At 50.0% G+C, this 13,758-nt stretch overlaps 1 protein-coding gene across 1 annotated transcript; it reads left to right on the top strand.

Annotated features, from left to right (window-relative positions):
• Window positions 1-219: 219 nt before the first annotated feature.
• On the top strand, window positions 220-13,292 carry SLC29A3 (solute carrier family 29 member 3; the record flags this gene model as incomplete). Its single annotated transcript, XM_080622007.1, has 8 exons — window positions 220-354; window positions 3,890-4,101; window positions 4,266-4,395; window positions 4,919-5,158; window positions 9,285-9,367; window positions 10,402-10,628; window positions 11,776-11,938; window positions 12,623-13,292. 8 exons carry the CDS (start codon window positions 220-222, stop codon window positions 13,290-13,292), a joined length of 1,860 nt encoding a protein of 619 aa, XP_080478133.1.
• Window positions 13,293-13,758: the final 466 nt, after the last annotated feature.

A 13,758-nucleotide genomic window follows, 5' to 3' on the forward strand; every position in this document is an offset into this window, starting at 1 on the left:
CGGGGGATGGGCCTAGCAGCATCCTCTAAAACTGCATCTGTTTATTCTGTAAACTAAAGAACTGTAAATAAAGTTTAGCATTCCTATTGTAACAAATTTTTATGCAATAAATTATATTTCCTAGTCTAATAAAAAAACCCCAAAACAACAAAACCCAATCTGCTCACTTCTCTCGTGTTCACCACTCATGAGTTCCTGCTGGGTTTGGCATCTCCAGGGATGTGGATTCAGCTTGAGCAGCAGCTGCAGCATAGGGATCTCTGTGAGCATCCCTTCAACCTGTTTTTGGGTCAGATGCTGCAGGCATGCCAGTGCCAACAGCAGAGGATGTTGCTGTCAGAGTCCCTAATGGAGGTAAGCTGTAGCAATTGATTTATGGTTTGTTTTGGACTCGCTGGGTGATTACAAGGCAGGGACTAGTGCTACAACTATGTCTTATGGGCTAAGGCACCATCTCAAGCAGTTAATTTTCTTCCTTGTGGGATATCCTGCAGAAAGCAATGCCCCTTCCAGCAAGAACTAGGACCAGGGTGCCTAGTTTGAAAGGGGGAAACGGAGTACAGAGCTGCAGTCTGTAACTTGGCCATCCTGTGCTCCAAACTCTGCCTTGCTCCTCTGCCTCCTTGCCTTGCCCCATCCCTCCTTTGGGACCACCTCTGCCATGCTGCTTCCCTGCCTTAGTTCCATCACACTGCCTCTGCCAGAGGAAGCAAAGCCAGAAGGGTTTGCAGGGAGAGGTGGGATCTCGCTGCGCCTGCCCACTCTGCCTGGGCCACTTGCCTTACTCAGCTTGTGGGGACAAGGTGCCACCAGGAGATGACAATGTTTTCCATACTCTGGGCAGGTGTGGGTATTCTGCAACCAGTGAAAGAAATAAGGAGGAAACTGCTGCCCTGTCACGGCAGCAATTGTACCACAGCCATGCAAAGATGCAAAACCCTCCCAGCTGGGCTTTCTAGCTCTAAATACAATGCTGAGGCAGATACTTTCTCAGAAGTAATAACCTTTTCTTTTGTTTACATATTAATTCATTTATCCTCTGTCTTCCAAGTTGCTTTCACTGGGCACCTTTGTAACCATGCCAAGTGCAAGGTCCTACACCTGGGTTGGAGCAATCCCAGGCACAGCTACAGGTTGAGCAGAGAAGAGATTCAGAGCAGCCCTGCGGAGAAGGACTTGGGGGTGTTGGTCGATGAAAAAATGAACATGAGCCGGCTTCAGTGTGCGCTCGCAGCCCAGAAAGCCAACTGTATCCTGGGCTGCATCAAGAGGAGCTTGACCAGCAGGTCGAAGGAGGTGATCCTGCCCCTCTACTCTGCTCTCGTGAGACCTCACTTGGAGTATTGTGTGCAGTTCTGGTGTCCTCAACATAAAAAGGACATGGAACTGTTGGAACAAGTCCAGAGGAGGGCCACGAGGATGATCAGGGGACTGGAGCACCTCCCGTATGGAGACGGGCTGAGAAAGTTGGGGCTGTTCAGCCTGGAGAAGAGAAGGCTGCGTGGAGACCTCATAGCAGCCTTCCGGTATCTGAAGGGGGCCTACAAGGATGCTGGGGAGGGACTCTTCATCAGGGACTGTAGTGACAGGACAAGGGGTAATGGGTTCAAACTTAAACAGGGGAAGTTTAGATTGGATCTAAGGAAGAAATTCTTTACTGAGAGGGTGGTGAGGCACTGGAATGGGTTGCCCAGGGAGGTTGTGAATGCTCCATCCTTGGTAGTGTTCAAGGCCAGGTTGGATGAGGCCTTGGGTGACATGGTTTAGTGTGAGGTGTCCCTGCCCATGGCAGGGGGGTTGGAACTAGATGATCTTAAGGTAATTTCCAACTCTGACTATTCTATGATTCTATGATTCTATGATTCTATCTTTCCAAGGGCCCAATGTGTGGGTAGCTTTGACCAACTGGTGCCTGATTTCATCTCCTATTGAAATACACAGCTTTCTGATTCCCCATAAAATTAAGCTGGCCCAAGTCTTCTCTGCAGTTGACATATTGAATTCAGTCCCCATGACAGGTTCGTAAGTGACTGCCATGCCATCACTAAGTGCTGACAGATTTATCCCGCTGGATGCCTGGGAGCACCGGAGCAGCCCACACCAGGGTCTCTTGAATTTTCTATTGCATGTTCAGAAAACTTCCTTTAGGTCAGTCCCACTGGATTTTACAATTCACCTACACCATGAGCTGCCCCGTACAGTGGCAAGCTGTGCCAAGGAGTGGGGCGACCTCCTCTGTAAGTCCCACTTAACAAATTCCAATCTCTTAACAATTACTTATACGCCCTTTGCTCCATTACACCTCTAGCACGGTGAGGGCAAACAGTGCTATGGGATGCCTGGTAGTCCTTTGGGATAATCATGAAACCTTCCCTGCTCCTTCACAGCTTGCCTTGACTCCAGGCCAGTGCAGGACCTGTGTGTGGGGTTGGGGTGGAGAGGAAACAGCCCGAACCCCACTTTGGGCACAGGAGTGTCCCTAAAATCTGCACCGAGCCCATATGGAGGTCTGTGTTGCAGAGGGTCTCTCAAGTAGTACTGACTCGAGGGGCTTCTCATGGCTTTAGTTAAATGTGAACTGTCTTTGTTTCCCCTACTCAGCTGTCACAGTCCCTTGTGTTCATATGATCTCCAGCAGTGAGTTTTTTGACATGATAGACAGCAGCAGGTCAGAAATATCAGGCGAATCTCTCTGAGCTGATGGGTTACTGACTCGGATAGACTGTGCCATCTCCTCAGGTGCTTTCCCAGACTACCATGTCAATGCAGATGAAAATCCCAAGCAGAAACCTCTAGAGGGGAACCCATGTGCTCCTCTCAAGCCTTTCCATTTCAGCACATCGCCGGTGGGTTGGTCGTGTGCTTCTGCTTGTTTTGCTCTCAAAAGAACTAAAAAAAATAGAGCATGCACATGTCTGGGGCTATTTTGACATCTGTGTATCCAGGGCTGTCCGGTATGCTCTTGAAGGCTCAGCGAGGCTGGATATGCATGGTGACTGGCCCTGGCTCCCAGGCGGTGGCCAGCTTTGTGTGCCCTGGTGCTGCTGGGAGATGGGGTATCTGGGTTGGTCTGCATTTGTCCCATAGGCAGTTGTACATGGAAAAAAAAATAGAGACTAGACCATCTTGGGGCCTTCTGCAAAAAACAGGGACTGTTTAGCTTCGGTGAAAAGAAGCTGGATATGTGTGCGATGGAGGAAAAAGCATCACCTTAGATATAAGAGATGCGAAGGCTAAGTGTAAACAGTTAGCAACATGAAACCTAAGATATAAAATTCCACTAATGGCCAACACAAGTGCAAACTGTGTCGAAGCACATCTGATTGTAATGGGGTTGCATAAAAGCTGGTGTCCCTCCAGTTTATAATTTTCCTATGTAGCTGCACACCTGCCAAGGAGCCAAACCCATCTTTGGGGAAGGAATAAAGGAATGAAAAGTGGGGGAGAGGAAAAAGGCTAATGAAGTTTTCCTTCACAGTCCCATGATGCCTTGAAGGTGAGTGTTCAAGTGTCGTTCAGAGGAAGTTGAGGACTTTACAGTGAGATTTATCCTAACGGACCACTGCAGGAAGTGAAGCGAGTAAAGTGTCCTGGCTCTGGTAAGTGGCCCCTCGTTCTACAGAAGATTTCCCCATTCCCCACCCTCACATCCTCAGGAGGGGATGATGCACTTGTGCTTTGACTTCCACCAAAAACCAAGTCTTGACGAATGTTGCTATTGCTACGCCTTGATTAACACTGATTTTAAAAGAGCGCTTCTAATTTAAACCCGGGGGGGGGGGGGGGGGGGAAGGCAGTGCTCCTTGCCGTGCATCTGCAAGAAGTGAAATAGAGTAAATGATTGTTTTAAAAAATGGGGGAAAAGGGAGAGTGGGCAAAAAAATTAAAGGCGACAGTTACGCGCAACTGCGCCTGGGTACCGCCGGGCTGCACCGCCCCCCGCCTCCCGTCCTCGCCCCACCGCGCCGCGCAGCACCGCCTGCGGGGCCGGGCCGGGGCTACCCCACCCCCGGCGGGGCGGAGCGGGGCGGTTCGGCCCGGCTTGACCCGTCTCCGCCTGGCTCGGCGGGGAAGGAGCCGGCGGGGTTGTGCGGTGCCCCTGTAAGTGCTGCGGAGGGGGGGTCCCGGGTACGCAGGGAGGGACGGGATGGCAGATAGCTGGCTGGGCGCGCGGAGGGATGCGGCGCTTCCTCCTCCTGAAATCGAACGCGCTTTGCAAAATCCCTCATTTCCGGCATTATTCTCTTCCCCTGCACTTGCCTCAGCCGTTCCCGCGGCGCCGGTCTGACAAGCCTGGCGGTGCTGCAGTCGTTTACGAGTCATTTTGTACAGCCCGGCGTTGCTGCGGGAGTTTATGGTAGTTTACGCTCGCCTTGCAAAGCCTGCTGGCGTTGCGTCAGTTCACAAGTCATTTTCCAAAGCCCGGTGGTGTTATGGTAGTTTATGAGTCATTTTACAAAGCGTTGATGATGTTGTATTAGTTTACAAACCGGCCTGCAAAGCCTGGTGGTGGTGCATTAGTTTACAAGTCATTTTAGAAAGCCTGATGGTGTTATTGTAGTTTGCGCGTTTCCCTGCGCACCCCCATGGCGTTGGCAGTGTACAAGCTAGTTTTTTTGGAGCCTTGCACTAGCTGAGGTTTCCTGCTTTTGCAAGGCCAAAGGGATTGGTTAATAATTAATTATGGATGGCAACATGGGTGCTGTGGTGGCAGTGCCTGTCTCTGCCATGTCTTAGTTCCCTTCTCCCGCATCTTTCAGGGATCCAACCATCCTTGTGCTAAGTTAGTTCAGTCTACTCATCCAGCATTTGCTGGGTGATCACAGGCCAAAGGAGGAGGGAACCGCACGCAGCATCTTCCAAGCAACAGTTTGCAACTGTCGTGGGTAATACCTTTGTTGGTGGTTCTTTTCTGCAGCGTGCCAGCACCATGCACCCAGATGAGGAGCCCCTGACAGGGGAGCCCTTGTTGAGTGGATACAGCCCGCAAAAGCCAAGCGACCGCTTACATGGGGCCTATATTATTTTTTTCATCCTGGGTGTTGGGTCACTGCTGCCCTGGAATTTTTTCATCACAGCAAAGCACTACTGGATGTACAAGCTGCAAAACTGCTCGGATCGGGCAGGCCCTGTGGGGCAGCAGGCGTCGGATCTGCAGGTGAGTATGCTGCTTTCAAGGCCTTAAAAAAACCTCGTTTCCTTCCCAACTTGCTCTTTTTTACCCTTCCACTTTCCCAGAAGTGAGTGAACGTCCTCTGGGGTTTTGCCTGCTGCCAACCAGGGGTAGAGGTGTATTTGGGGAGAACAAGATAGACGCTTAAAACCAAAAAGCGTAGCACTTTGGTCTGTCTTTTCCCTGTATTTGAAGTGCTAAGGTTTAAGGTGCATTTAAAAAATCTAGGTTAACCTGCCCCTTAAGCAAGGCTGCCTTTCATAGGATGATTTCTATGGTGCAAGGTAAAAATCTCTTTCTGTTTTTTTTAATCTGTCCTTCATGCTTGGTGAGTGCCCAAGCCCCATGGGGCTCTGTGCTTTCCCAGTGGACTCAGCTGCAGCTCCCTGCAGGCTGGGAGATGAATTGCTTTTAGCTTCTGGCCCAGTGGCAAGGCATCAAGCATGCTTTAGGCGTTTTCTCCCTTGCACTGGCTGGTGCAGCATGTAATGTGGAAACAGCAGCAGGGCTTTGCAGGAACACCAGCCCTGGACCACATGGCTTGTGATAGTCTCACGTGCCCCTGGATGCTTTACTGCTTTTCCTTCAAGATCTGGCACATGTGACCGGAGTATCCTCTGCGGTGATAAACATATGGCTTTTGACATATGGGATGGGGTGACTGATGAGCTGGCCTTGGGGTGGCAGGCTTGATTGCCTCTCTTATTTCTCCCCTAAAAAGCTGCCTTCTCTTGCTCCTCCTGCCGTGGCAGAATTATTTCCCTGTGCCCCCCTGACAAAGCAATGGTATTTCTTTGGGGCTGGAAAAAGTATTGGCATGATGAGGCTGCATCCTGTCCGCTTCCTGTTGCCAAGCTTGTTCAAGCAGTTTGGGCACATTTTATTTTTATATAAACACAGAGCCAGGTGTGATGCCCAGGTTTTCTCTATGATTTCTTAATATGGCATCCATGGCTGTTTTTATTTTAATAGTTGTTAAGCCAGCTGTGTTTTTGATGGGGAGGAAGCAGAGTGTCACCAGCGGTACTTGTACCAGGATGCTGAAGTACCAGTGTGCTGGTATAAATTGAGATATTGGGTAGATGAAACTAATTGAGAACAAGTGCCTATGGTGCCCAAAGACCATAAATAGGCTGTCCCTGTGCTACCAAGGGTGTTCAAAAAGGGGGTGAATGGTGCTCTTGCCACCACGTGGCATGGTGTCCTCCCACGGTCCCTGCATCCCACTCACTCCTCGTTGCTTCTACATCATGCTTATGTGAGGCAATTCTTGAAAAACTGGTTTCAAGTAGCATAGGTATCACAAGGTGTATTCTTCCTAAAAGCTCTTGCACAGCTATATTCCTGGTCAGATCATCACTTCAAAAAGTGTTTGAAGGATGCTACTTCATTGAATAGATGTTTCTCCTCTTTCTGTATGGCCAAGGTGCAATGTTTTTTACTTCTCTGGAGACAAGCAACCTGGCTTTTCCATGGCAGTCGAGTCAATCAAAAATAAGCCAGTTGGCCCCTGGGATGGCGAGCCATGGTGCTGCAGCAGGAGGGCTTACCTGCAAACCGAGCTCAACTCTGGAAAGATGTGCCTGTGACTGGCAGCCTGCTTTGGCTCCAGCCTGCTCGCTGCTGCTAATTTCATGCCCTGTGCTCTAGGTAACGCTCTGGTGCCTTCAGCCGCCACCATGGGCCTGGATTGCTTTCCCAGCCTGGCAAGAGCCCAGCTGCCGAGTCCGGGCTAGAGCAGAATAAAAACTACTTTGCAAAAGCACCTTGGCAACAGTGGGCAGTGCTGGCCACCACTGATGACTAATTTGCCACTGCAGTGCTTTGTTCTTGTTAGTGTTTTCCTTTAAGGTACCAAGTGCACTGCATGCATCATGGCATGTGTTTGAAGGTGCTATAGTTAATATAGGGTCAAACACTTCCATTATGTGCCTCGGCTCCATGCCTGAAGTATGACACCTTCACCCATGAGAAGCAGAGGTGGCAGGAAGGCAGCTTTGGGCAAGGAGGGAGATGTCAGGTTGGCTTTCTGGATTATCATTTATTATTAGCTAGGAAAGCTGTGGCAGTCTTTCAGTGTTTGTGTTTCCCCTCTAAAACCGTGTTGGCCATAACGAGCTCAGCCCTTGTGAGCAAGGGAGGCCCAGAGGAGATGAGCTGGCCAGTTAGGAAGGGCTCAGCAGAAAGAGAGAAGAGCTAGGTATATCTTGCATAGCCAAAAATTTGCTCTGAAAGCACATCTGTGATGGGTGGGAATAACCATGTAGGGAGAAGAGTTACCGTTTGAGCTGGATTAACACCTAATGAGCAAGAGCGAAGAGGTGAGATAGGTATGGGGCCTGATACTTTCCATTGGTCTGGTCATGGATTAAATTTGCCACTGCCATTCTGCTGCTGCATTAAAAAATGTGGTGTGAGGACTTTCCTTCTTCACCAAAATAATGTAGTTGAAACCCTTCTACTCGGCTTTTCTTTTCCAGCAGGGTTTGATTGTGGCTAAGGCAGCATAAAATTTCCCGATGCGGTGCAAGCTCCTCAGTTTCTTAAATACTTCCCCAGTTCTCTTCCCACCGCTGATGTGAGCACGTTTGCTGGGGATGAATGAAGGTTTCCCCAGGGGTGCTTGAAATGCAGTATCTCTGCCAGGTTACTTCATGTACACTTCTGCTTTGTGAAAACATTATGAAGTCTTTTTTCATCCTCAAAAGAAAATTAACTAGGAAGTATACTTAATATCCCCAGGCTGGTTTGGTGGTTTGTTTTGAGTAGGTTGGCAAATAAGTCATAGTTTTAACAGCCAACTTTGCATTTTGCCTTGTCTTTTCTCTTGTAATTCACTGTATGGCCGTAGACCTTTGATCCTCCTGCTTTGCCAAACTGATGCTGTTAAGTGCAGGCATTTATGTCTCTGTCTATATGGACACTCTAGGAGTGATTATTAGATTTCTCATTGCTTACAGTAAAGCTCCTAATAGGGAAGAATAAATTAACATGATTGTAAACTGATTACTACAATGGAAAGCTGAAAAAAGAGAGTTACATGCAGAGAAAACATGCCAAGTGCCTTCTCATGCTCAGATGCGATGTGGCCCCTTCTCTGTAGCTAGGTAACTGGAGGAAATGAAAGCCCATTGCAGTGGGGGTGAATATGTAGATCGCCCTCTTTTCAAGCATTGTCCTACCTGCTGGTTGAGATTCCTGCAGAAAAAAACCAAGGAGATTGAGCACCTCAAGGGAGACGGTGGAGCAGACATGCTTTAACAGCATAATACATAAAATAGATTGAAAATGTAAGCATTTGGCTGCAGTTTTGGCAAAGAAATCTTTCTCTCTCTGCTGTGGTTATTGCTTTGTGTGTGCTCAGCCTAAACTCTGTGCAAGGTGGGCTGGTGAATATAGACTGATGCTACAGCCAGCTTGCTTGAGTGATACACGAGTCCCTGGAGTAAACGTGTGTTGAGTCTCAATATAGTTTTTCAATGAGTTTTGTGCACACAGAGTGGGAGACCGGGTGTGAAAATAATGTCCTTGTGTCCCCACTTTGGCTGCTTTTGCTCGAGCATGTTCTTGGGCATGGTGTCCCGGTCATGCTGTGTGGAGAGAGATGCACAGGTTTGCTAGCTATTGCAGACTTCCAAAGCAGTTAGCTAAAAATATTAATGGTTTTGTGTCCTGATTTATAACAAACAGCCCTCACAGAGAATAGGATAAAATGTTCGTGAGGTTTGTCCAGGATGCTGCAGCCAGCAGGAGAAATTCAGACCTCCTCATTTTCGGTGCTGTCCCACGTGGGCAATGCGGCAGTAAGGCAGGTATTTCCTTCACCATTTTTGCTTCTGAATTTATGTCCCTAATTTCCTGAAATATTCCAGGGCTCCATGGCTGTTGCAGGATGAAAAAGCCCTGGGGGCCACTTCCTGCTGTTGTCCTGAGCAGTTTTGCAGCGTGTGCTAAAATGCAACAAGGTGGACACCTGCATCATAACCCCCATGCATGCAATATCATGCTGTATTTAGGAACTGAAATTCATACGTTGTTCTCCCACACCTTGTTTGTTTGGTTTGGGGTTTTGTTTGGTTGGTTGGTTGATTTTGTTTTGTTTTCCTGGCAGGATTTTTTTGAGAGTTACATCTCCATTGCTTCAACTGTGCCCTCCGTGCTGTGCCTGATCGGAAACTTCTTGCTTATCAACAAGTAAGTGCTGCTCCATTCTGAGGTCAGCCATCAACTGTGGCTCTCCCCAGCTTTGTCTGTGTCACGTCTGCCTTTCTCTGCCTTCAGTTGTGGCTCCCAGCTCAGCCTCCCTTTCCATTGTGGAGGCAAGCTTTGGGGTACACAGGGCATTGTGTGGGCAGCCTTCTGTGTGGCCAAAATCTCCTCATCTGCCCTTGCCTGAATTGCAGTCAGCTGAGATGAAGCAGGGTGAAGCACTGTGCACCATGCCAGCAGCACCCATGCCTGGAGTTGTTTTGAGTTGCACCACTGTAGATAAATTTATAATAAATTCCTTGGTTAATTGCTTGGCAAACGTTCTTTCCTCTTCAGACTGCCATCTTTTTCATCAGGGGAGTGGCTAAGGACTGCTGAGCTCACCCAGGCCAGGAGTAACACCTTGCTCTAGTCCTACCAGCTACCGCACTGGCTTAAGAAATGGATCATCTGTGCCACATCGCAAGCTAAACTTCTGTCTAACATAGCTGTATCCCTTTGTTTGTATCCTTCTTTATCCCAGATCAAATTCCTGCACATTTGTGGGTGAAGGGGAACGTGTTTGTGTGCTTAATCTCTAGATCTCAGCTACTGGTCCAGCTCCCTGCCTCTCTCCCTCTCTCCTGTCCCCAGGCCAGCCCATCCAGTCTCCTGGCTAGGTAATAAGCAACTTTCTTGCTCAAACAAGTAATTATCTTGCAGCAATGCCTGGGGTTGCTTTCACCCAGCCTGCTGTGTTTCCCAGGCAGGCTTTATCACTGCTGCTGTACATTGCTCCAGTGATGGAGACAGGCCCTAATTTCTGGGAGAAATGGCTATTTACAGCTCGGCTGGGCTTAGTCTTGCTGGTAGCAAAAGTGTTGACATCTAAAGGCTTCTGAGAAAAATAATTACTTTTTATTCCTCATCTCCCTTCACTTTTCTTTGATCCTTCTCACAGCAGAGGGGTTGGCGTCCTCTCATCACACCTTCACACTGTAGTTCTAAACACAGGAGTGTCACTGTCCCTTTGTCCCCAGGGTGCCCGCCAGTGTCCGGATCCTGTCCTCCCTCTTTGTCATGCTGGCTGTCTTCCTGGTGATCACGGTGCTGGTGAAGGTCGACACCTCTGCCTGGACCACCTGCTTCTTTGCCCTCACTATCGGCTGTGTGGCCATCGTCAGCAGTGCCTCGACTGTCTTCACCAGCAGCATCTTTGGTCTGAGCAGCTGCTTCCCCATGAGGAACTTGCAAGCGCTGATCTCGGGTTAGTGTCCCTCGGCCACGCTGTCCTGGTGGGATTGTGCTCTTTCACAATCCTATGGCTGGGTAGTTGGTTTTCTTTCTCTCCTGCATCTGGTGTTTTGTCACATGGGGTTTATTTTAGAAACGTAACTTTGCCTTAAGGATAAAGGGAAGTTGCTGAGGAAGAAACACTCAGTCACATGAGCTGGTGCTTTTGTTTCTGTAAATACGCATAAACCGAAGTGCTGAGGGCTCATCAGAGAGAGGAGAGCAGCGGTCCTTCACCGTGCCTGCCTGGGAGGTGAACACCCTGCAGCCAGCATGACAGCTTGACCTCATTATTTATTCTGTGCGGGGAGAAAGGAGGAAGGAGCTGGAGGAATCATGAACTTTGCATTGTCTCCTCCTTTCTGTTCAGCATATCCATGTGTTTCCGTCAGTGATGAGAGGCATGTTGGGAGCTGTGAGTGATGAGCTCCCTGGAGGTTCGATAACATTATAAATGTGCTGCAGCATGGCTGACAAACTAAGATGGGAAGGGGGAAAACATCAAAATGGAGGAGTTTTCCTGGGGCCAAGACAGGAGTGTTTTAATGAGTGTAGCCCAGTGGGGGAAGTCACTGCATCCCTGAGATGGCATACCTGTTGCTGGTGGGTTGAACTCCTGACTGGGGGAGTGTTTAAGAGGTGTTCATATGTGTGCTGGTGGAAGGCAAGGTTTAGGCTGCGGGCAGGGTTTGGACTTTCTCTGCAGGACTCAGCACATGCAAGCCCAGCAGGTTGGGTCCCATCCTGACCCCTGTGTAGTGCCATGTTTGTGTTGAAAGGGGATACAGGATGAGACCATGGCTGTGATATAGTGCCACAAATAACTGTGTTGCAGCAAGGTATGGAAATTGAGACAGGGTGGTATGTGCAGCTGCATCCTGAGCTGGGTTTGGGACCAGCATGTGGGGCAGGGGTTGAGCTGCTTCCCCTGAGGGGTTTGTGCTTACCAGGGGATATTAATAAGAGGATGCTGCTGTCTCTCATTTTCCCCTCTGCATTTAAGTCCTCCTTACTGGAGGTGCTGTGGGTTGCTCACTGCCACCTCCATGTCTCCCACCTATGCTCAGTCAGGCTGGCTCAGTTATAGGCACTGAGTTCCAGTTCTCTGGTCTCTCACACAGGTCAGGCCATGGGTGGCACCATCAGCGCCGTTGCCTCTGTAATAGACCTGACTGCAGCAGCCAATGTTACTGACAGCGCCCTGGCCTACTTCCTCACCGCTGACATCTTCGTCGTCTTCTGCATCATGATGTACCTCCTCCTTCCCAGGTTGGAGTACTCCAGGTGTGTGCGCCTGCCTGCCGTGGGCATCCCACATCCCATGGGCTGAGAGGGTTTATGACTGTCAATGCCAAGCAGGGTTGCTGGGGGCACCCATGGAATACCTGCTGTGCCAATCTCTGCCCCATCACCCCCCAGCATCCCATCCTGCATCCTTCACGCTTCGCCTCCAGCACTGCTCTGCATCAGCCACACTTCCCCATTTGACCGAAACCACAGACTGAAACTGTTCATCTGGCCCAGCGTGTGCTGAGTTTCTGGCAAGCCTCACTGGGGGATAGAAGGTGCTGATGCCGGGGCTTCTGAAATGCATGAAGTCAGCAGAGAGTCATAGACTGGAAGCAGCCAGCTGGGTGGGTCCCTGTAGGGCATCTGTATCTACAACATCATGCAACATCATGGTGTGCATGACCCGTCGGTCTTGCTTATGCGTGCAGCCCCTGAAACCACCTGCCCCCCTCAAATGCCTGCTACAGTGGGTCCTCTTTATGAGCTACTGAGGGCGGAAAGGGATACCACAGTGGGGAAGAGGGGATGGTGGATCCCTGAGTGTCACCTCCCCTTACAAGGTGATGGGTCCAGCAGACATCCCTGCGTAGCCAGCTTCTCTCCTGCTCTCTCCAAATCTCAGTTTGTGTTCCTCCCACATGCACTTGCCTAATAATCTCCTTCCTTCTGTTTCTCCAGGTATTACATGAACAGCCAGGAGGAGAGCCCTTCTCTGGCCACTGTGCCACCTGACAGCTCTATGGAAGATGAGGCAGAGCCAGAAGGCACCACAAGTACCTCCTTCCTTGCAAAAAGCACAGGCATCCCCCCGCTCCGCCCCATCCTGCAGAAGACTGCTGTCCTTGGCTTCTGCCTCTTCTACATCTTCTTCATCTCCATCATCATCTTCCCTTCTCTCTCCTCCAACATTGAGTCTGTCAGCAAGTCCTCGGGAAGCCCATGGAGCACTAAGTACTTTGCTCCGCTCACCAGTTTCCTCCTGTACAACTTCGCCGACTGGTGTGGGAGGCAGATCACTGCCTGGATCCAGATGCCTGGTCCCAAGAGCAAGCTGCTGCCTACCCTTGTCCTCCTCAGGACCATCTTCCTCCCTCTCTTTATCCTCAGCAACTACCAACCCCGGGCTTGGATCCAGACTGTGGTCTTCAACCAAGATGTTTACCCAGTGGTCTTCACAGCGCTGCTGGGGCTGAGCAATGGCTACCTGGGGACACTGGTCATCATCTATGGCCCCAAGATCGTGCCAAAAGAGCTGGCTGAGGCGGCAGGGGTGGTGATGACATTTTACCTCATGGTGGGGCTGGCTGTGGGATCTGCCTTCTCTGTTCTCATTGTGCACCTCATTTAGAGGAGCAGCTGGGGGGGATGCCCTCAGTTTGTGGTAATGTTGTCGGGTATTTAGGATTTTTTCCCCAAAAGGCCAGGCCCACCATGCTGCCTGTCTTGCTGGGGGGAAGAAGGGGTTTGCATCCAAGAGGAAAGTCCTCCTTCTGGGAAGGGGTGTCCTCTGTGCCTGGGGGGTCCTGTCAGACATTTGTCATTCTCCATCTTGACTGGAGCAAATGGACCAAAAAAGCCTTGTCCTCCCCAAGGAGTTCAGGGAAGCACCGGGGGCACAGGGAAACCTGGCCCTCAGCCCAGTGCCAGTGGGTAAGGGTGGCTAGCGGTGCCACCACACTGGTTTTAAACTGAAACCAAGGCTTTTGATGGCACCTTGGGATTTGCTGCCTTACCGTTTTGAGTTTACCCCCTGCAGTGTTTTGGTGATCTCAGGGGGATCTCCCTTCATCAAACTTGGGTGCTGAACTAAAGGG

The sequence above is a fragment of the Psittacula echo genome (genome assembly GCF_963264785.1).
Source record: "Psittacula echo genome assembly, chromosome: 6".
Lineage (NCBI taxonomy): Eukaryota > Metazoa > Chordata > Aves > Psittaciformes > Psittacidae > Psittacula > Psittacula echo.